Source organism: Schistocerca gregaria, chromosome 1 (genome assembly GCF_023897955.1).
Source record: "Schistocerca gregaria isolate iqSchGreg1 chromosome 1, iqSchGreg1.2, whole genome shotgun sequence".
Taxonomy (NCBI): domain Eukaryota; kingdom Metazoa; phylum Arthropoda; class Insecta; order Orthoptera; family Acrididae; genus Schistocerca; species Schistocerca gregaria.
Window position 1 is genome coordinate 292,394,254 of NC_064920.1, and position 25,063 is coordinate 292,419,316.

The 25,063-nt window shown below is 42.2% G+C and overlaps 1 protein-coding gene across 2 annotated transcripts in view; it reads left to right on the plus strand.

The window, feature by feature from the left end:
• The window catches only part of LOC126341588 (uncharacterized), a 151,778-nt gene that overhangs the window by 58,928 nt on the left and 67,787 nt on the right, over positions 1 to 25,063 (plus strand). For both annotated transcript variants that reach the window (XR_007565154.1, XM_050001785.1), the window contains exons 6-7: positions 14,297 to 14,465; positions 24,709 to 24,835. Coding sequence is in view for 1 of the 2 variants with exons in the window: in XM_050001785.1 (XP_049857742.1) it covers positions 14,297 to 14,465; positions 24,709 to 24,835 (296 nt within the window). In the remaining variant the exon portion in view is untranslated. The remainder of the gene's footprint in view (positions 1 to 14,296; positions 14,466 to 24,708; positions 24,836 to 25,063) is intronic.

The following is a 25,063-nucleotide window of genomic DNA, read 5'->3' on the forward strand; positions in this document are numbered from 1 at the left end:
GCAATGGCAAGGAAAGCGTTTCTGATGAAGAGGAGTTTGTACATAAAGTATAGATTTAAGTGTCATGAAGTCGTTTCTGAAAGCATTTGTATGGCGTGTAGCCATGTATGGAAGTGAAACATGGACGATAAATAGTTTGGACAAGAAGAGAATAGAAGCTTTCGAAATGTGATGCTACAGAAGAATGCTGAAATTAGATGGGTAGATCACGTAACTATTGAGGAGGTATTGAATAGAATAGGGGGGAAGAGGAGTATGTGGCACAACTTGACTAGAGGGAGGGGACCGATTGGTAGGGCATGTTCTGAGGCATCAAGGGATCACAAATTTAGCATTGGAGGGCAGCGTGGAGGGTAAAATTCGTAGAGGGAGACCAATAGATGAATACACTAAGCAGATTCAGAAGGATGTAGGTTGCAGTAAGTACTTAGAGATGAAGAAGCTTGCACAGGATAGAGTAGCATGGAGAGCTGCATCAAACCAGTCTCAGGACTGAAGAACACAACAACAACAACAACAACAAAAACAGATACTTATTCTAAATTTGCCTGGACATTACCTGTGATCGAGAGAACAGCGAAGGATGTCGCACATGTATTTGAGTGACTGCTTCAGACGGGGATGAATGGAAGCCCAGACAACCTTCAGACAGATGAAGGTAGCGAGTTTAACAATAGATACTTCAGGACTGTGATGGAGAGGTATGAAATACATCACTACTCGACATTCAACCACCTGAAGGTGAATATCATGGAACGTCTGAATAGAACAGAGAAAGTCCAAATGTGGATGCGATTCTATCTTCGTGGCTTACACAAATGGACCGATATTTCCCACAAATAATCGCACAGTATATTTGACCCAAACATCGCATAATAAAAATTTGACCATTCGATACAGTGTACAGTCATATCAAAATGCTAGATCCACACAAACAGCATTTTAACGTATGTGATGTAGTACATGTTTCAAAACACAAGACAGCATTTGAGAAGTCATAAATGCAAAACTGGTCGATCGAGATATTCAGAGTTTTCAAAAAGCAGAGAATGAATCCTAGAATTTAGCTCTTAGAGGACTTCTACCAATGCTATGTACCTTCCAGTGATAGTCCAAAATTTGGACTACCTGGAGCTGCGTGTTGTGCACCAGAAAAACCAACTTGTTCACCTTCGTGGCGTGGGAAATCATTGCACGACTACATCCGAAACAGGATACGCGTAAGACATAAAACCAGCACACACAGTACACACCACAGCCCTTTGCAGCAGAGCTGCAACGTTGTTTCTTCAATCGCTAGGTTTGGAACCTCGCAATGACTTCGTCGCTCAATAAATCTCACCCAGCGAAATATAACGAGCGAATCATACGCCAAAAATCCTTCTCGCATAAACATTATACTTCGCCATTTAACAAGAATGATGAAATTAAGATTGTCATCCAGCACCAACACGCTTAAACTCTTCCATGCAAGAGTTTCATATATTTGGATAGATCAGTTTTAGAAAAAGGATGGTAATCGTACAGCGGGATCAAAGCTTACATGTAATTCTTTGGCATTCCTGTTGCAGGATATACAATATAAACTTAATGCGGTAGAGAGCACAGGAGACATAATTTCGGACACGTTTGCTGTAAATGTTTTGAAGTGGACACGATCACGCGCCGCCTGTTCCCAAAACCTATAGATGCAGCACACTGGGCGAAATCAGATGCAATCATTACATATATTTTGTTTGCCTTTGTCTTAAACGTCACCTCGCTCATGCTCCAGACCAATACTGTGTGCATCATGCACAACTTTCATGTGCGTTTATAATGGTATGAATTCGTGAAATAACAATGACATATGGTAACAAACATTTTTTATTCAGACACATATATTCACAGTGGTAATACAACTTTACGTCTACAAATCTTGTTTTTTTTAAATTTTTTCTTTGATTTTTACAATACATGCAATAATAATGCTTTGAAATTCACAGTTCTTGTTACTGTTTGATTTTTTTTCACAATTTTTGCAAATAATAGTACTGATTGAAAAATGTTTTTGCCTCACATTGCAGTACTGATTACAGCTACTGCAGAGGTGTAGTTTCTCTTACATTAAAGCCTAGTTTACACGACGACACTAGGTTGAAGGCAACTGCGCTACCGGCCATTGCACATGCGCGCCGCGCATTTTCGCAGCTCGTTGGTGAAACTAAACACTTCCGGCGGGTCCAACTTTGGCGACACTAGTTGCATGAGTTAAGGGGTTATGTGTGTTCATAGAGTGTAGACAAACTGAAATAAGAAGTGGGAAACGGAGAATAATATTCGCTTTTTGGATATATATGCTTTGCATAGGTGTTTGTGGGATTACAGTGATGCTGATTATAAAAATAATGAACGTATTGCTGCCGCTGAGACCATCGTGTGTGATCATAACATAGATGGTTTGATACTATCTGAACTGCGGGGCAAAAGTTATTGAATTAGGAGCACATATACAACTAAATTAAGAAAAATACCAACAAGTGTAATTCTAGCTGTGGCAATGCTCTCGTCTACAAGAGTACAATCCTATCGTTCGAGTTCGCTAACTCTTTGTTAAGGAATATTGTTGACAGGAGGGAAGGCTATACAAATTCAAGAAGCTGCATTCTTTATTCAATATTTATCTATTTAAAACATCGTCACAGTGCTCCCCATGCACTTATGTTACAATTTTGAAATATTGCCACTGTACAGATATATCTTCAAGAGAGTAGTTTGCAAACCTTTCTCATCTTAATGCAGCCTGCTTCGAATAATTATTGTTGCTAATGTTAATAATTATTACTGTTAATGTAAATAATTATTGGTGTTATTGAAAAAGCGTCATAACCAACTAAAACTGTTTCTTATAGCATGCCGAGTGTTCTCGATTGTAATACACGCAATACGATATGTAATTCCAGTTCTGGCGATAGTGTTTCATTCATTACAGTACCTTTATTCCTTATCGCATAATTAACTCTATTTAGAAGAAACGTGAACAGTTCTGGTGACATTCTAAGATAATTAAAAGAATTTCGATCTTCCGTTATGAATTATTTCAGCAAGGATGTTGAGCAACTGAGCTGACGTCTTTTCTTCATGCAGTCACGAATCGAAATGGCTCCAAGCTCTATGGGACTTAACATTAGAGGTCATCAGTCCCCTAGACATAGAACTACTTAAACCTAACTAACCTAAGGACATCACACACATCCATGCCCGAGTCAGGATTCGAACCTCCATCAGAACTCGTGCGACGTGCAGGTGCCAGAACTTTCATTTCAGACACGACTCATGGACCCATAAAACGACGAAACTGAAATGCATACTGGTGTCGCCGTGTCTACAGTCATATATGAAGCCACCTGCGTGCAACTCATTCCACGCAACGAGTCGCGCAACCCAGTGTCATCGTGTAAACTAGCCTTTATACTATTACTATTACTAGTGAAATTCCACCCAAACAGAAGACTTAATTTATATGCTGAACTCGGTGGCTCTCAACATTTTCCACCTCAAGCAGCTGGAATAACTTGACAATACAATGGGTGGATAGCCTTAAATGTTCATCTCAAATAACTGCACTAAAACTGACTGGGTGGAACTCGCACTTGAAACTAACATACGTGGATAGCTAGCGGTACGTGAAACTTACAAATATTCTCTTTACACATGCTCTCACACAGTCACAAACGTATATGAAGTCCAAAATAGAGAAATACGGGAATATATTTATTATTCATTTAAATCTTTTAACTTTTTTTAATGATTTTAGTTCAATTTTTTATCTTTTTTATACTGCCTTCCAACGCCACCTGCATCCCTCGAAACACACACATCAAAAAATGTTTTGCATCACCCCGGTTCCCAGAACTCCTGAAGACAGACGTTGGCTGTGGATATTGTATCACAGACACAGTCCCTTTCACTGTTCAGCGATATCACTAAACCTGTCCAAAGATGTAAACAACCATGCATGAGCAGCGTCTATTAGACGGAGGGGGTCCGACAGCCGCTCAGTTTCAGTCATTCCACCAGGAAAGAGGTACACAGCTCGCGTTGCCTTTAATTCACCCAAGCCTAGACGGTCAATACCGCGATTCGATCGCGTTCGCTTTGTTATTTTGTGGCAGTAAGAGCTCTCAACAATGGAAGTGTCCAGGCATCTCGGAGTGAACCGAAGTGTTGTTGTTCGACACGGAGGACATACAGAGCGACAGGAATTGTCGATGACATGCCTTGCTCAGACCGCTCAAGGATACTACTGCAGTGGATGACCGCTACCTAGGCTACGGCGCGGAGGAACCCTGACAGCAACGCCACCACGCTGAATAACGACTTTCCTGCAGCCCCAGAACCTCGTGTTACGACTCAAACTGTGCACAATAGGCTGCACGATGCGCAACTTCACTCCCGACGTCCATAGCGTGGTCCATCTTCGCAACCACGACACCATGAAGCGCGGTACACATGGGCCCAACAACATGCCGTATGGACCGCTCAGGATTGGCATCACGTTCTCTTCACCGATGAGTGTCTCACATGCCTTCTACCGCACAATCGTCGGAGACGTGTTTGGAGGTAACCCGGTCAGGCTGAACGCCTTACTGTCCAGGTGAAGGTTCCCTGCTGTTTTGGGGTTGCATTATGTCGGGCCGACGTAAGCCACTGGTGGTCATGGAAGGTGCCGTAGCGGCTGTATGATACGTTAATGCCGTCCTCCGACCGATACTGCAACCATACTGGCGAGGCATTCGTCTTCATGAACGACAATTCGCGCCCCATCGCGCACATCTTGTGAATGACTTCCTTCGGGATAAAGACATCCCTCGATTAGAGTGCCCAGCATGTTCTACAGACATGAACTCTATCGAACATGTCTGGGATAGATTGAAAAGAGCTCTTTATGGACGATGTGACCCATCAACCTCTCTAAGGGATCTACGACGAATCGGCGTTGAGGAGTGGGACAGTCTGGTCCAGCAGTGGCTTGATGAACTTACGGACAGTATGGCATGTCGAATACAGGCATGCATCAGTGCAAGACGACGTGTTACCGGGTATTAGAGGTACCGGTGTGTACAGCAATCTGGACCACAACCTCTGAACGTCTCACTGTATGGTGGTATAAGATGCAATGTGTGGTTTTCATAAGCAATAAAAAGATCGGAAATGATGTTTATGTTGATCTATATTCAATTCGTCTGTACAGGTTCCGGAACTCTCTGAACCAAGGTGATGTAAAACTTTTTTTGATGTTTGTATATGTTGTTCATTAGGGCACAGCTGTGGGTGCTGATGCTAGCCTTCGAAAACAAATTTATTGTTCGTGGTAGATGCCCACTGCCAGGCGCCTAGTGGACAACAGCACACGTTACAAGCATCTGCCAGATTCTATTGTGACTGTTGGCTGGCTGCTTCAATCACCCCCGGGGGGGGGCTTTGTGGTAGCGGAGGGCGATTAGTCTGGACGGTATGCTGTAGGCGGGTCCAGTAATGTCATACGAGGCAAGACCCCTCGTCAGAGAGTCAACGACCGTGCGTGCCACATGCGGCACCCAGCAGGCTGAGCGCACTATATGACGGACGGCAAATAAAAGTATCCCTGTCCTCCGAAATAAAAGTTATGTCCCGTGCAGTGCAAAATTCCCTGATTTCCCGATTTTTTGCTGATTGCTACGATTTATCCCATCAATAGTTTCCGTTGCTATTTTACAGCAAAAATTTGAAATTCCCGCCAAAATTCGAAATTCCGCCATTATGGTAGATAGGGTGAGACGGTGGGGACAGGTGGGGTGCGGGAGGCAGTGCGGACCCATATACCAGCTGAGGATAACATGTGATCGTTATCTAGAAGTGGGGCTGAAGGAGGTAAGGATAATTAATTGTGGAATGTAATTAATTTGAATATCAATTTGATATCAAAATTGTCCTCAGAGCCACGGTACCCTAGTATTACTATCAAATTGCTGGGATATTTCAAATGATTAGCATCCATTGCAACAATGCAAAGTATGCAGGTTAGGATTAATGCCATCTGTATCTGTTTGCCGAGTGTGTTTATTAAATGAGAACAAACTGCAGAAAACCCAAGAAAATAAGGAACAAAAAATGGAAACATGGCTGGAAATGCATCCCAGGGCATGTACAACTACTTGAAACTGGAGGGAAAACGTCTTAAATGCATCCCATGGGATGCACAACTACTTAAAAGTGGAGGGAAGACATCTTTTACACCGTAAGTTTAAATGACAGAAAGCATACGTGAGAACACATCAGACAAGTAGAAGTGTTCTGTCTATGCTACTGTTTTAGTTCCACACTCAAGAGGCAGTGATGTTGTCCAAGACAGCAACATGCTCAAACATCGGCAAGAGAGGGCATCTAGTACACTGCTTTCGCTGACTTACTTACACTTGTGTGGAAGTGTGTCACGTAGTGCAGCACTGAGAGACGATGGCCTGATGTACGAAGAACATTCTGACAAGGACTTTACATACTGTTAAGCAAATGGAATTGGAAGGTGGCAGCACAGCTGTATCAGGAGAATATCCCCATCCTCAACAGCCGCCCTCTAAATTGTTCACAGCGTTTCGTCGTTTGTGTAAGAAAGGCTAGTTCACTGCAATGGGTTGTTATGAAAGGATGGTGCGCCTGATACGTACACTGGGCTCGGATGAACAGATGTTGAAACCTGTACTACATGACCGCAGTATTAGCACCAGGGAGATGGCCCACCAGTGTGAGTTAAGCCACACATGGCAACTGCCACTCCGTATCACAACTTTTGAAAGCCTTATTTCTATGTACTTGCCTCCACTGTGACAATTTGTCTACTGGTTCATCATACAGAGCTCGAAAATGTTGGAAGTTCCGTCATTTGCCCTGTTCACAGATGAGGCTACCTTTGAGAGAGATGCTAATGCCAACATTCTCACCATTCACCCTTGGACTGTGGAGAATCCGCATCTTCAGGTGGCATCATCAGCGCGTGGACACGAATTATTGGCGACCATCTAGTGGGACCCGTCATCCTTCCACAACGCCTCACAGCGAGACACTTCTTGCAGGTGGTCCTGCGGCACCTTGCTAGAAGACATGCCTTTGGTGATACGAAAAGTTATGTGGTTACTACTTAATAGTGCTCCAGCTCACTTCCACATTTCCATGCAGAAGCATCTCTACGACATCTATCCCAGCAGATGGATCAGATGTGATCCAGCTACATGGACTGCCTGTTCATTGGAACTCTTTTGGATTTCGATCTGTGGGGCACATGAAAAAAGTCATATTTTCAGAGTCCATCCCGGACGTACAAGCACTTAAACGATGCGTTCATGCTGTTTGTGAAGCCATTTGGTTGCAGCATGGCATATTTGAAAGTGTGCGTCAGTCGTTGCTGCGTAATTTTCGCACAAGCTTAAAGGCCCATGGGAGCCACTTTGAATACCTTGTCCAACGGTAGTCTCGTCACTCATTTTGTGTGTTATATTGTACTGTACAGGCATGATGAATTAATACACCCTACATTTCTGGACGTATATCCTACAACCTTTCTTGCTCATTATCCTCTTAGGGACCTTTTCCAGCAGTTTCGCCCATTTTAGAAAAATAACCATATATAAGGAAAAGTTACACAGTGAGTTTCTCATTCAGAGCCTTCTTGCACTGATAAGCCTTCATTACGATGCACGCAGAATCAGAACTCACTTGAAAAGACGACGTGACGTCATGTTGGTGGTTTATGAAAAGATCGTCTGATGCCCCTGTCAGAGGGAAAACATCTACGAGTTCGTTCCGGAATTCGACAGTGGCAGGATCGTGGCCTATCAAGATTGCAGTCTATCGTTGCACAATGTTGCTTCCCGCACTGGTCGGGATCTACGACTGTCAGACGAATATCGAGTCAATGGGTTCTGGAGGACAACACTCGACCCCCATTCAAGACGTCAACTTCCGTAAGCGACATCCTGATGCCTCGGTTGTGCAGGATTGTGCAACTACGTCACGTGCCTTCAATCAGGAAATGTGTTACCATGCAACGAGACAAGTATTCACTTGAACAGTGAGACGACATTTGGAGCACGACGGGCTGTCAGCATAGCGAAAACTGATGCTGCTTATGTTCACGGAGCTACAGAAAGTAGTAAGCATATAGTAGTACGTTCAACAACAACGTTGGACGCAAGAATGGCGTCACGTCTTCTTTTCAGATGAGTCCTGGTTTTGCGTGGTTCATCATGAAGGATGTGTCAGAGCACGCAGTCTCTACGGAGAACGACCATTGCCCAACTACTTTTGTCACCATTTTACGGGTCCAGCACATGACGAGGTGGTGAGGATTGCCATTGAATACATACATCACCGATTTTCATATTTCGCATTAGCTTGGTTAATAGGTTCGCAGTGTTTTTCCACGAGTTTAATAACTATAACGGGCACATATAACAGAAACTTGAGTCATCAATAATGTATTCTTCTTCACTATTTACAACGTTCGCAACTCGTTGTCTCGTGGTAGCGATTTCGCTTCCCGAGCAGGGGGTCTCGGGCTCGATTCCCGGCAGGGTCAGGGATTTTCAACTGCCCCGAGACGACTGGGTGTTGTGTCGTCTTCATCATCATTCATCCCCCTTACAGTCGGAGGAAGGCAACGGCAAACCACCTCCATCAGGACCTTGCCTAGTACGGCGGTGCGGGTCTCCCGCATCGTTCCCCTGCGCTGTCAAGAGGCATGGGATTCATTTCCATTTACAACAGTCTACAACGCTGGGGTAACTTTTAGATACAGCGACTGTAGGAATCAGGCGAAGAATCTTTGAGTAATGTTCGGAGAGCATTTTCATCCGGAAAGGAAGTTCGTTAACATTTTTTCGATACCGAGTGGAACAGTTGAAAATCTGAAGGCGCAAGATCAGATGAATATGGAATGACTTCCCAAAACAACTTCCATACAGCTTTTTGTCAGTCTAGCGGAATGCAGCGGGCGTTATCGTGAAGCAGCATCACTTCACGCAGTCTTCCTGGTCGTTGTTCTTGGACTGCGTGTGTTATACGTCTCAGTTGTTGACAATAAATGTCAGCAGTGACAGTTACACCTCGGAAAAGCTGTTCGTAGTGCACCACACCGTATTTGTTCCAGCAATGCATAACATTATCTTTTGTGGATGCGCGCGGATGTTTCTATGGGGAATAGCTGCATCGTTTGGGCTCAGCCATTCCTTTCTTTTCCCTATGATAGCGTAAAAGCACTATCTGTCGTTACCAGTAACGATACAAGGTAATAATGGTTGAGGGTGTTCATGAGCCAACTGATGACGAGAAAGCAGAGATGCATATGTGGCGAACCGCTGATTTTTGTCATTTTTAACTTAGAGCATGCGGTACCTGTACACCCGATTTTTGAACCTTTCCCATGCATGCAAATGTTCAATGATGTTAGAATGATGACAGTTCATCATACTGCCAGTTCTCGAGTACACTGACGTGTATCATTGAGCATTAATGCGTGTAATCGTTCTTCATCAAACCCCGAAGGTCTCTCGCAACGTGGAGAGTCACTAATGTCAAAACAATACTCCTTAAAAGGAGGAAACCATTTTCTTGCCGTGTTATGTCCAGTGGCATTATCCCCAAACAAGGCGTAAATGTTTTTGGCTGCATCAGCTGCTGTCACCCGTCTACTGAATTCAAACATAATAATATGACGGAAATTTTCCGATTTCTGCGCTTGGGACTCCATTTTCTAGCGTCCACAGCTCCACTCACTATCTCCAAATGACAAAATGACTTTATGTGAACTCATATAGCAACAGTGAAGTACAAATAAAAAATAACAGTCGATAAATAAACCCATATTAACCGGGATACCAACATGCAAAACAAAAACGCTAAGAAACTATGCTCCAAAATAATAATCTGGACAGCAGCCATTACATCCCTGACGTGTTAACCCATTACCGGCCATTGTCCCTTTTTTGGGACGCGTATATTTTACTTATTTCTACGTAAGCAATGGAGCTTTTAGCCTTTACTGTTGCACCTGTAGGTTCAACTAACTGCTATAATACCCGTACATGTAAAAAAAATAACTTTTTTCTAAGTACTTCACTTCAGGAAAATTATAAACATGCCGATTTTTTGTTCTCGCACTTGGCAGCACTGTATGTCTGCTGGTAGTTCCTGGACGACAATGAGCTGTGATTTAGTTGTCTGGACGTGTTTGTTATGAGCAAATGGATGTCCGTGTAAGATTAAGTATACTTCAATTTTTTTTCAAAAATGGCTTCGAGTACTGTGGGACTTAACTTCTGAGGTCATCAGACCCCCAGAACTTAGAACTACTTAAACCTAACTAACCTAAGGACGTCACACACATCCATGCCCGAGGCAGGATTCGAACCTGCGACCATAGCAGTCACGCGGTTCCACACTGTAGCGCCTAGAACCGCTCGGCCACTCTGGCCGGCAGATTTTTTTCAAGTAAGTGTAATATCGATGTTTTTTATGCGTTCCAATAATGGGACAATGGCATGTTACACTATCATTTATTGTTGATGTGCCCTATTCTTGTGTACACGTATTATACAGAGAAGAATTCCATTTTACGTTCTTTATATCTGATTTTTTTCATATTTTATTCGAATTTTACAATTCCAACAAGATAAAAACATGCCGCGTGGACTCACACTTGAGGAAATTCTAGCAGAACTAGAGAACCATCAAGAGAGTGACGATGAAGATGATGACGTAGAATTGGCGATTATTCCATTCGATGCAGACGTAATAACAGATGAAGAAGACATTGACGAAAATGTACTGAACAATGAGTCTGTTGTACAAGATGTAGCCGGTACTTTAGAGCTCATAACCAGCCGAGATGAAGCTAAAGCTACAGTTGTACCTCCAGAAGCCAAAAGAAGGAAAGCGTTAGTAGATGGAGCAGGAAGTGGTATGTTATCTACAAAAATATAAATTTAAGTGGTAAAATGTCAACCAACGTGCGCAAACACTAGTGAACCAGGGAAGAGCAACGAACATTATGTTGAGGAATGTCTACCAAATAAGACAGTGCCCCAGGTGTTTGAGGATTTTTTTTTCTGAGAAACTAATGGATGCTATTATTGAACAAAGCGAAATCTATGCTTGCCAACATAACAAAATAAATTTTCTGCTAACCAATGAAGAACTAAAATCATTTATTGGCATACTACTTCTGAGTGGTTTCATAAGCTTCCCCATGAGAATATGTACTTTGAACAGGCTCCTGATGTCGGTGTTATTTTAGTCGTCAACTCCATGTCAAGAAATATATTTCGGGAAATAAAGAGATTCATTCATCTCAATGACAACTCCAAAATAGACAGAAACGACAAGATGTACAAACTGAGGTTGTACTTTGAAATGCTGAAAAAGGAATTTGGTAAATTTGGCGTATTTCATTCAGAACTCTCAATTGATGAAATTATGTGGCGTTATTATGGCAAACATTGAGCTAAAATGTTTCTGAAGTGAAAGAATATCAAATTTGGATATAAAATTTGGTGTCTTACATGTTCCAATGGCTTTCTTTATAATTTTTCGCCATACTGTGGCAAGTCTGACAACCAACAGGAGCCTTTAGGTGCAAGGGTAATAAATTAACTAACGAGCATTATTCCAGAATCAGAGTATCCGAATTATAAGATTTTCTTTGACAACTTTTTCACCAGTGTTGACACACTGATCACACTCGGAAAGAGTAAAATGAAAGCTACAGGAACAATAAGAGAGATCCGAACTAATGCATGTGCTTTGACTCGAAAAGAATGGCAAAAGAAAAGGAACGAGGACTCTATGACTACATGTTTGACAAAGAGAACGAAGTTCTGGTTGTGAAATGGAGTGACAACAAACCAGTATGTATAGCGACAAATTACAGTACTATTACTCCTCTGAGTTCTACTAAAAGATACTCATGGGCAAATGAAAAGGAAATATCTGTTACAATGCCACATCTCATTGAAGAATACAATGGCCATATAGGTGGCGTAGATCTACTGGACAAGCAGTATCGCTTTATAGGACGAGGATAAGGTCAAAGAAATGGTGGTGGCGATTATTCACACAGGTGATAGATATCTGCGTAGTAAACACATGGCGTGCATACCAAATTGCTTACTCTAATGAGAAGCTCTCTTTTTTTGGATGTCCGACGGAGAATAGTGATGTTTTACCTATCAAAGAAAACAGGATCAGTACCAAAACGCGGAGGACCACGAGGAAGCAAATTGATGGGCGGACGGGTGAGCACAGATGTACGACTAGATCCAGGAAATCATTTCATTGTGCAAAGTAAAACACAGAAGAGATGTGCTTACTGCAAGAAAAAAAACCACAAAAATTTGTCATAGGTGCAATGTTGGTGTACATGACAAGTATTTTGCTTCATTTCATACTGAATAGACGTTAAATAATATTAAAACATTCTTTATTTATTGTTTGTGTTCTTTCTTACAATATTATGCATGGAGAACAAGGTTATGAATTTGGATAGTGCATTTGGCCAATGTCCCAAGAATGGGACGGTCTGCAGTTTTTGTTCTAATAAACTGAAAATTTTCAAAACAACTTTTTATTCAATTAATCAAAAAATGGTTCAAATGGCTTTGAGCACTATGGGACTCAACTGCCGTGGTCATCAGTCCCCTAGGACTTAGAACTACTTAAACCTAACTAACCTAAAGATATCACACACATCCATGCCCGAGGCAGGATTCGAACCTGCGACCGTAGCAGTCGATTCAATTAATCACTCAACGTAACGTATTTATGTATAAAAGTTTGCAAACAATGATCCGATAGAGTTTTGGCCAGTAATGGGTTAAAGGCTCTGGTTGTCTCCTGTCTTCGAAGTCTCCGTAATGTGATCTTTGAATAAGATGCAAAACCGCATGATATCCTTACTGTCCTGGTCTGCCTCAGTACAGAGGGTGTTCCACAATTGTTGTGGCTAACACGTCCTTCAAATTTCTTTCTCATTTGGTCATGGTACAATGCCCTCTGCGGCATTGTAACGAGAAGGAAGCGACTCTGCCTTACTTCTCTGGTTTCTGTATCACTGACCTGGTATCTTGCTGCTTCCGTAGTCCCTCATCGCACAGTAGTAGCGCTCAGGCGCCAGGTTCCATGTAGGTTGTGATCCTGTTGAAGTGGAGTGTTCTGGGATGCCAGTTGTTAACTGTCAACAACGTTTTGTATATACTCGTTTTAATAAAGAAAATACTTTGAGACACACGTCACAGAATTTGCAATATGGCGGCTCTGGACTACGCCGTTATATTCAACTCTTTACAACACATTAACACATTTCTCACTTTCCATACTCGTCATACACGTTACCCACGACACGTGGCGTTCACTGATAAATACCTTCACTTTATATCTTGTTTAACAGCTGGAATATTTACTCGCGACCGTTCTTTTAGAGCCGCCTCGGTTTTATATATATCCAAACTTACAGCCAATGGGCTTTCAGATCGCTGTTGCTAGGCGGATCTTACGTCACGTTTGCGGACGTTCTGACTGATGTTTGTCTAGGAACACTTTCTCTGATTGTAAGATCCTACTCCCGAATAGTCGGATCTTGTCCCCACTAAGGTTGCACAACATTGCCTCCTATGATATTATCATTAGTGCTCCTTGCTGACGCATAATTGTCAGATTTACATGTAGCCTGGCTGCTATTGAGCGTTTCCGATCACGTAAATGTGCGTAATAGTTGGCCTAAACACGTGAAGGGAATGCAAGTATGCATTACAAAGAGCACCACACGACTCACCAGAATCTATGATTGACGAACTCCAACGAGTTGAAGCAGCATGGAATGGCCTACCTGTATCTGTCAGCCAAACTTAGTTCGAATCGATGCTCAGCTGTGTTAGATGGCATGGAAGCTATCTATTAAATTTCACACACAGTGTAATCTACGTCAACCAAAAATTTAATAATGCATTCTTCCTACTGTACTCAGTGTGGACAATAAATAAAATTTCGTTAAATGCTGTTTTTGCCTGGTGTTGCAATTTCAGTGGCCGTCAGTGTACCCATGCTACACTAAAAGTGAAAAGAAATACAAAGAGATATTTCAGCCTTTCACATACACAATATACGATTTTTGTTAGCATTCCTATCATCTCTACCACAAAAAAGCTCTTGTGCCATCTCTGCCAATTTCTTCTGCAGAGGCTACATATTCTAGTGCACGATCCTACCATTTGGCGTAATAATTTTCCAGGCTGAGAGTACATCAGACGAAGACGCACCGGAGGTACTTGGGCTCTCTGCGGTACGCATGTTCCGCAAGCACATGGAGCTGGACAACGTAGAAGTCGAAATGTTCCCGACGCCGCGCGCCCAACCAAGGAGACATTTCTTCTACACGTGCCGCGTACTGGGTCTTGAAGGTCAGATCTCCCTTCACCAATCTGCTCCTTCAGAAGTCATTTTAGCGACAGTTCTTCTGCGATAGTCATTTCTAGAGAACGAGAAAAACAATTCCTAACTGAGTTTTTTTGTGCAAATGTAATCATTCTTAGCAGTATGTAAGTTTTCTTATGATTTTTGTGGATATCTGTTTCGGTTCCAGAGAAATTTAGGAACACGCGAAGCAAAAGTGACCATTTGAAAATCTACATTCATAGGTACACTGAAACCACTTAATATAGGTAGCATAGGTTATCTACAACCTGTTGGAACCAAACAGAAATTTGGAAAGTAAATGAATATGGTATCCAACAGCACCAGGAAAATACTTTGATTTAATCACAACTGAAACAAAATACTCATACAATAAGATCGTAGCGTTTTGAAGCCAAGTCGAAAGCCAGTAGAGTTTAACAGTCCATTCACTTCATAGTTTCACCTGGAAAGGTTTCTGGGACTTAAAATTTGTATTATCATAGAGTTCGACGTGCTTTTCTCGAATTTTAGCTTTGCAACATTACATCTTTATTGCCCACGTCACCATATTTGAAAAATAGCGACACATTTTAGGACGAAAATAGTTAAATAATAAACTACAGAGAAAATTTCCTATAATTTATGTGACAAACATTTTCTGTAAAATGAATATTTGTAGCGCACGAGCATAGCAGACTTTACTTAACCGCCTTTTGGCACAGGAACCCATTTCCACACCGCCAATGAGGTAGAAACAGTGGCGCGTTTTTTATGGTAATCTACATGTAATGCACTGTTACGAAATTTAGAATATTCTCCTTAGTTTCCCTACTCTTGATGGACCGGATTTTGAGAGTTCATCGTCTGCAGTACCGAGAAACACTTCACAGATAGAAATTTCTTAGCGATTGAGGTGGCGCAGTGGTTAACACACTGCCCTCGCATTCGAGAGGACAACGGTTCAAATCCACATGCAGCCAACCTGATTTATATTCTCCGTGGTTTTCCTAAATCGCGTGAAAGAACTGCCGGGATGGTTCCTTTCAAAGGGCACGGCCGATTTTCTTCCCCTTCCTTTTCTAACCCTAACTCGAGTTTGAGCTCCGTCTCTAAATGACCTCATTGTCCACAGGACACTAAACACTTATCTCCCTCTTCCCTAGAAATTCTTTCCACGTTAGCAGCGATAGGATTATCAGATTCGATGTCATCCTTTTGTTCCTCGATTTTTACACATACGTTTGCTCGAGAACAGTCTCCACTTTCTCTCCTTCATTGCTATCTTGGAGTGAAACTTGCGAATTAATACAGACTGTGTGCATCCACACATTCCTCGACATTCCTTTTTGCATCTGTAAGAAATAAGTTTTAACAAGATCTCCGGAACTAGAGGCTCGAGTGCGGTGACAGGAATTAGCCCAGTCTTGCTTCTTTTTCCATCCCCATCGCTCTGTATTTTTGGTTGTAGCAGGCTTCGCCAAAACTTCTAACCTGTGTTTCGGAATCAAACCACAGTGCCCTTACTTACAGTGAGGGCAATCAGAATATCGTCACCATATTTTTGGAGGAGCTATATTTTCACAGTTTTTATATGTGAGCGGTAATCGCAATCAATTTCGCCCATCAGTTCATGTAGAGAAAACTGACAGCGTTAAGAATTCTGTTAGAGATAAGAGTAAATATAGTGCATTGCTGTCTCGATCCCGTTTCCATAGGGACATTTTTGTTTAATCTGCCTAACCGTTGGTGCTTGGTTCAGTTTTCCATGGGCTAGTTGTGATAACAGCCCATCGACAGCGACTACCTCACTGACGTGCTCGAGACGCTCAACAATAGATCGATCTCAATCGTCATTACGAGGTTTAGCAAGTTCCGAAATGCCGTTTTTCATCGATAATTTTGGGCATTCTACACACAGTATTACGCACAAGCGAGCATGTTTTTGTTTCGTTACAAACGCTGTTGTTAAATCAGCAGCGCGGGAGGGATAATAGTCTCTGAGTGAGAATGATAGGTAGTGGACCGCTGTTGTGGACGGGGAGGTGCGACATCAGTATCTGTACGCAAAGATGCAGAGATTAACTTTTCATTATCACAGCGTTTTCGACGCGGAGCGTGAACCACTATGGTTTGCAATCCCTCCAGAATTTTGTCCTTCCTTTGAGTTATGAAATGTCTCCAGTCCTTTTCCTTTTCGTTCAGTCACCTCACTTCCTTTCAGTGGGTCTTCACAAATAACACGGTTCACTTCCTTAGATGCCATGGCTCTAAACATGAGAACGACACTGTAGAACGATAGACTTGTACTGATAATTCAGGCAGTATATGTGAGTTCTGTTGCCAGATTTTTTGTAGGGGGCGGCGGAAGTTGGGGAGGGAGGCTGTGGCGCAACGCCGCGTCTATTTATATCTATGACAAGAAAAGGTTCCCATAGATTAAAGGAAATTTTATCTACTTTCATACACACATATCAAAAAAAGTTTTGCATTACCTCGGTTCCGAGAGTTCCGGAACCTGTACAGAAAACTGGAATGGAGATCAACATAAACATCATTTCCGCCCTTTTTATTGCTCATGAAACCCACACATTAGATGTTGTATCACCATACAGCGAGACCTTCAGAGGTGGTGCTCCAGATTGCCGTACACACCGGTACCTCTAATAACCAGTAGCACGTCCTCGTACATTGATGCATGCCTGTATTCGTCGTGGCATAGTATCCACAAGTTCATCAAGGCACTGTTGGTCCACCTTGTCCCACTCTTCACCGCCGATTCGGTGTAGGTCCCTTAGAGTGATTGGTGGGTCACGTCGTCCATAAACAGCCCTTATCAATATATCCCAGGCATGTTCGATAGGGTTCACGTCTGGAGAATATGGTGGCCATAGGCGAGCGATGTCGCTATCCTGAAGGAACTCATTAATAAGATGTGAGCGATGGGGGCGGGAATTGTCGTCCATGAAGAATGCCTCGCCAACATGTTGCCGATATGGTTGCACTCTTGTACCGTACAGCCGTTACAGCGCATTCCATGACCACCAGCGGCGTACGTTGGCCCCATATAATGCCATCCCTAAACAGCCACTTTGCTGCAGTCGCTGGACAGTGTGTCTAAGGCCTTCAGCCTGTCTGAGTTGCATCCAAACGTGTCTCCGACGATTGTCTGGTGGAAGGCTTATGCGACACTCATCGGTGAAGAGAACGTGATACCTATCCTGAGCGGTCCATTCTGCAAGTTATTGGGCCCATCTGTACGCCCGCTGCATGGTGTCGTGGTTGCAAAAATGGACCTATACATGGACGTCTGGAGTGAAGCTGAGCATCATGCGGCCTATTGTGTACAGTTTGAGTCGTAACATGACGTCCTGTGGCTGCACGAAAATCATTATTCAACATGGTGGTATTGCTGTCAGGGTTCCAGGGATGCGATCGGTCTTCCACCGCAAAATTTTCACGATATGGGATATTGAATGGCGCACCCTCAGTACACCAAATAAACTCCGCGCTATCAAGGAGACAACAAATTTGAAGCGGTCATCCATGCAAGCCACTCGCGGGAATCTGTTGTCCTTTGCCAGCTCCGCATCAGTCATACGTGGCTAAGAAATGGTCACCTCCTCCATCGAGAGGACTCATCGCGGTGTCGCTTTGGCTCCCCTATGAGTGTCGTCCACATCTTGTTGGACTGCCCAATTTTAGCCGCTCTGCGGCGGACTTTTAACGTTCCTGGCATCCTACCTACGATGTTGGGTGACAATGCCTCAACAGCAGATTTACGAGAGTTTTATGTTCTGTTCCTGAGGGGGGGTTTTCTCGTACCATCAAAAGGTGGACTTCTCTCCGAGGCCTCCACCCTCCCTTCGATTTGATTCTGTCATCTTTTCTTTGCTTTTTGTTTGCTTTGTTGTTCATCTTTTCCCTGCGTGTGTCCATGTCACCTTATCTTTTTGTGATGGACAGTTTACTGCGTTGGAGAGTGGCTGGCTCATTCTCTTTTATTCTTTTGGTCAGCCAGTCCAGACCATCTACTCTATGGCGTTAATGCCTTCCTCTACTTTTACTTGTGGTGTACGTTTTCCTCCTTTCTTGTTCGTATCTTTCGTTTTCTCTTTCGATGTGGTTCCCCATTCCTTTTACCCCTTTTATTTTCCCAAACTAAAGTTGGACGTTGTTTTACATTGTGCTTTGTTTGCGTCGGGAAAAATGCACTGATGGCCTTGTAATTTGGTCCATTTATATCACAAACCAACCAATGAACCACGAAAAAGGTGTAGCACAGTTTAAAAGATCTTGAAATCTAAGTCAAGACTGAGACTAACATATATTTATTTGCTCTAATGACTGAAATCCCCCCATGAACCATGGACCTTGCCGTTGGTGGGGAGGCTTGCGTGCCTCAGCGATACAGATGGCCGTACCGTAGGTGCAACCACAACGGAGGGGTATCTGTTGAGAGGCCAGACAAACGTGTGGTTCCTGAAGAGGGGCAGCAGCCTTTTCAGTAGTTGCAGGGGCAACAGTCTGGATGATTGACTGATCTGGCCTTGCAACATTAACCAAAACGGCCTTGCTGTGCTGGTACTGCGAACGGCTGAAAGCAAGGGGAAACTACAGCCGTAATTTTTCCCGAGGACATGCAGCTTTACTGTATGATTAAATGATGATGGCATCCTCTTGGGTAAAATATTCCGGAGGTAAAATAGTCCCCCATTCGGATCTCCGGGCGGGGACTACTCAGGAGGATGTCGTTATCAGGAGAAAGAAAACTGGCGTTCTACGGATCGGAGCGTGGAATGTCAGATCCCTTAATCGAGCAGGTAGGTTAGAAAATTTAAAAAGGGAAATGGATAGGTTAAAGTTAGATATAGTAGGAATTAGTGAAGTTCGGTGGCAGGAGGAACAAGACTTCTGGTCAGGTGACTACAGGGTTATAAACACAAAATCAAATAGGGGTAATGCAGGAGTAGGTTTAATAATGAATAGGAAAATAGGAATGCGGGTAAGCTACTACAAACAGCATAGTGAACGCATTATTGTGGCCAAGATAGATACGAAGCCCACACCTACTACAGTAGTAAAAGTTTATATGCCAACTAGCTCTGCAGATGATGAAGAAATTGAAAAAATGTACGATGAAATAAAAGAAATTATTCAGATAGTGAAGGGAGACGAAAATTTAATAGTAATGGGTGACTGGAATTCGAGTGTAGGAAAAGGGAGAGAAGGAATCATAGTAGGTGAATATGGATTGGGGCTAAGAAATGAAAGAGGAAGCCGCCTAATAGAATTTTGCACAGAGCACAACTTAATCATAGCTAACACTTGGTTTAAGAATCATGAAAGAAGGTTGTATACGTGGAAGAACCCTGGAGATACTAAAAGGTATCAGATAGATTATATAATGGTAAGACAGAGATTTAGGAACCAGGTTTTAAGTTGTAAGACATTTCCAGGGGCAGATGTGGACTCTGACCACAATCTATTGGTTATGACCTGTAGATTAAAACTGAAGAAACTGCAAAAATGTGGGAAATTAAGGAGATGGGACCTGGATAAACTGAAAGAACCAGAGGTTGTACAGAGTTTCAGGGAGAGCATAAGGGAACAATTGACAGGAATAGGGGAAAGAAATACAGTAGAAGAAGAATGGGTAGCTCTGAGGGATGTAGTAGTGAAGGCAGCAGAGGATAAAGTAGGTACAAAGACGAGGGCTGCTAGAAATCCTTGGGTAACAGAAGAAATATTGAATTTAATTGATGAAAGGAGAAAATATAAAAATGCAGTAAATGAAGCAGGCAAAAAGGAATACAAACGTCTCAAAAATGAGATAGACAGGAAGTGCAAAAGGGCTAAACAGGGATGGCTAGAGGACAAATGTAAGGATGTAGAAGCTTATCTCACTAGGGGTAAGATAGATACTGCCTACAGGAAAATCAAAGAGACCTTTGGAGGGAAGAGAACCAAGTGTATGAATATCAAGAGCTCAGATGGCAACCCAGTTCTAAGCAAAGAAGGGAAGGCAGAAAGGTGGAACGAGTATATAGAAGGTTTATACAAGGGTGATGTACTTGAGGACAATATTATGGAAATGGAAGAGGATGTAGATGAAGACGAAATGGGAGATACGATACTGCGTGAAGAGTTTGACAGAGCACTGAAAGACCTGAGTCGAAACAAGGCCCCCGGAGTAGACAACATTCCATTAGAACTACTGACGGCCTTGGGACAACCAGTCCTGAGAAAACTCTACCAGCTGGTGAGCAAGAGGTATGAGACAGGCGAAATACCCTCAGACTTCAAGAAGAATATAATAATTCCAATCCCAAAGAAAGCAGGTGCTGACAGATGTGAAAATTACCGAACTATCAGTTTAATAAGCCACGGTTGCAAAATACTAACGCGAATTCTTTACAGACGAATGGAAAAGCTGGTAGATGCAGACCTCGGGGAGGATCAGTTTGGATTCCGTCGAAATGTTGGAACACGTGAGGCAATACTGACCTTACGACTTATCTTAGAAGAAAGATTAAGAAAAGGCAAACCTACGTTTCTAGCATTTGTAGACTTAGAGAAAGCTTTTGACAATGTTGACTGGAATACTCTTTTTCAAATTCTAAAGGGGGCAGGGGTAAAATACAGGGAGCGAAAGGCTATTTATAATTTGTACAGAAACCAGATGGCAGTCATAAGAGTCGAGGGGCATGAAAGGGAAGCAGTGGTTGGGAAAGGAGTGAGACAGGGTTGTAGCCTCTCCCCGATGTTATTCAATCTGTATATTGAGCAAGCAGTAAAGGAAACAAAAGAAAAATTTGGAGTAGGTATTAAAATTCATGGAGACGAAGTAAAAACTTTGAGGTTCGCCGATGACATTGTAATTCTGTCAGAGACGGCAAAGGACTTGGAAGAGCAGTTGAACGGAATGGACAGTGTCTTGAAAGGACGATATAAGATGAACATTAACAAAAGCAAAACGAGGATAATGGAATGTAGTCAAATTAAATCGGGTGATGCTGAGGGAATTAGATTAGGAAATGAGACACTTAAAGTAGTAAAGGAGTTTTGCTATTTAGGAAGTAAAATAACTGATGATGGTCGAAGTAGAGAGGATATAAAATGTAGACTGGCAATGGCAAGGAAAGCATTTCTGAAGAAGAGAAATTTGTTAACATCGAATATAGATTTATGTATCAGGAAGTCGTTTCTGAAAGTATTTGTTTGGAGTGTAGCCATGTATGGAAGTGAAACATGGACGATAACTAGTTTGGACAAGAAGAGAATAGAAGCTTTTGAAATGTGGTGCTACAGAAGAATACTGAAGATAAGGTGGATAGATCACGTAACTAATGAGGAGGTATTGAATAGGATTGGGGAGAAGAGAAGTTTGTGGCACAACTTGACTAGAAGAAGGGATCGGTTGGTAGGACATGTTTTGAGGCATCAAGGGATCACAAATTTAGCATTGGAGGGCAGCGTGGAGGGTAAAAATCGTAGAGGGAGACCGAGAGATGAGTACACTAAGCAGATTCAGAAGGATGTAGGTTGCAGTAGGTACTGGGAGATGAAGCAGCTTGCACAGGATAGAGTAGCATGGAGAGCTGCATCAAACTAGTCTCAGGACTGAAGACAACAACAACAATGACTGAAATGCATCACAGTAAAATTACCGTATAACAAAGTTCTCTGAAACTCAGAACAAATTACAAAATTATGCTAACAAAGTGAGGAGTTGAAAAAATATGGAATACTGTACGGAGCAAGTGCAATAATATCTGCTCATCTGGGAAGGTTGCGAAATCAAAGTTAATGATACAGAAAAAGCCATGGCAAAGTAAACAAAGCAATACGCTCCTCGGGATGGTGGATGGGTCTACAGTAGTTGTGACACTTATAATTCCCAAACAACAGCTAGTGTACGCCGACCATAAGACACCCGTCCACAGACGGTACAACCATATGGTGATTTGGACCAGAATACCCCCAAATCTTAGTTCATGGTCCTCAACTGCGTAACTTTCCAAAATACCATATGGAGGGCGAGACACATTGCTATTGCCAATGTGAAGACGAGAATATCGCTTATTCCAAGAAAAAACTGATTAACACAGCAGAAACTTCCCTCTTTTAGCATACAAAACGCACATTAACAAACATGAGGTTAGTGATGAGCTGTAGCAGTGTCTCCTCGACTGGTCGGCTTCTCCGCAACAAGAGCATTGGCTGAATGCAACTGGATCACCAAAATTTTGGAGCGAAAGCAATCATTTTTCTCACACTGTCTGGATCCATCGTTATGTCTCGACCTTTGATGTTCATGCAGGATAGTCAAAAATTTCAATCTCAACTACTCTCTGGGGGCAGTAATGGTGGCATTACTCCCCCTGACCTTTAACTAGGTCAGGTACTGGCTCTACTCACAAAAACCCGAATCTGACCGCAGCCCCACTTCCATGAAAACTGTCTTTCTGAGGGGGCTCGCCTCTCCTGATGAGATTCAGTGACTGCCTTCTGCCGACAACAGGGCCCTGAGATTACATCGGGAATGCACCTTTCCATTGCAAAAAGTGCAAAGCCTTCCCTCCAAGCCCATGTGTTCACTACTCTCAATAAAATAACCACCAAATAACGGCAGTAATGTCACAACTGGATCTGTGAGGATAGTAGCTGCAATAGCATTATTTCGCATAATGATATCTGCAAATGGTTAACATTACAAAGTTTTGGATAATTCAAATTAACAGTATTCTAATCATAAGCCGATAAACCACACACACAACTATCATAATACACATACTTTATGTTAAATCTGACTGCGAGGAAGGAAACAAAAAAGCAGATTCTAGTGTATAAATTTTTTGTGGCAGCCCACAGATATCAATGATATATCTCTGACATATACGGAAAAACAGTATATATGGGCGAAACAATTTGTCTAATGGTTTAATTGCCCTGTTATCCTAGTTAAAACCGACTGTGAGAAAGAATTCAGAACAATTCATTTCCACAGCATAGCATTATCTTTCTCGCATTCTGCTTTAATGGAAAACTTGTACGTTGTTTCTTAACAAGAATATGTAGCATATTTTCTTTCGAATGTTTCGTAGAGTACCATGTAAAACTTTGCAGCAAATCGGCCATGAAGTTCACGTATTTGTCTAACATTTACCTTTTACACTGTCGACTAGTATACATGTGAGCAGACGTGAATTTGAGGTTTTAACAGTTACTTTAGTGGAGTAATATACTAGCAGTATTAACCAGAAATTCATCTGTCCACTTTACGGTATGCAAAGTGCAACCTCTTAGTATCAGTGTTTCTCTACAAGTTTTCAATGGCTTTACTTCTAATATTGCTACCTTTTTCTCTAATTACTGCCTAAATGAAGAAGTGCTTATTCTCCAATGGTTTCTTGAGCTTGCGGAGCGGAGAGTAGACATTAGTTGTAGATCTCTCCACATTTACATTCTCAGTCATCAGTCTTATAGTATATTGCCTCATTCGCTTACATGATATATTGAGTGCCTGACATGCTTGCCTTCATATGAACTATGCTATATAATTTCCGCTAGGCTTACATAACTTACGGAACGTTGACCTGATAACAGTCTTCCTGTCGATGAACCATCTTGAAGATAATGGGGCTGATGATGAATAATATTATTAACCGTCGTCATCAGAAGCTCTCGATGATGGATATATTTCATACTCTAGCCTCCCATCAGAGTAGGTGAGTTTCACCTGTAATATATGAGACGAAATTAGCAACCTTGTTATTTGCTTCAAAACAAACGAAACTCCCTATCTCATCCAGCAAACTGTCGGGCATATTGTTCAGTACTTCGCTTTTTTAAAGTGTCTACGATTGCTTTCATGACAGAGACTTCATGTAAAATGTTCTCAGTTAACTTGGCACATCAGATTCAGATTTACGAGGTAAGTTAACCGAGAAAGTTTTATGTTCGTTTTATTAGTATTTGGATCAATTTCATGTTGAAATGTAGCTCGATTGCATTGCATCTAATTTACTCCTGAATTATATTCACAAAGCTCAGCTGCCATATGCAAAGCTTTCAATCAACCAAGAATATATATTTTTAAATTTTATTTTACGGAATCAGTAGCTTTTACTTTAGTGATGAATAAGATAGCGAAGCCATGCTGGTATTCTACTATTGTCTACTGGTATCATGCAGTTGTTAATAAGAATGATAGAATACCTTACTAATCATTATCTGCTTTCCTTACAGCCGAAGCCTGTGGAAGATCAAAGCGGGCAGCTAAAAGAAATGCCGTATCCAAGATAATACGTCTTATAATCAAGAAGCAGAAAGACGGAAGTTTGCCACCAGAAGTCACTCCCTTCACAGCCGAGGAGTAAGGCACACATACCTTTATTTGACAAATTATACTTTGCACTGTGTATCTCGTTCTCATTTTATATTTTTACGTCTTTTTTAAGCATTGTTCTAAACCTCCACATCACAGCCATTCTACAGGGGCATATAGTATATCGTGTTACGCCAATACCTGCGTGGGGGCATACGTGGACCCGTCACAGCTTACTTTCAACTAAATGAACAGAGTGTATCCTGCCCTGTTCGA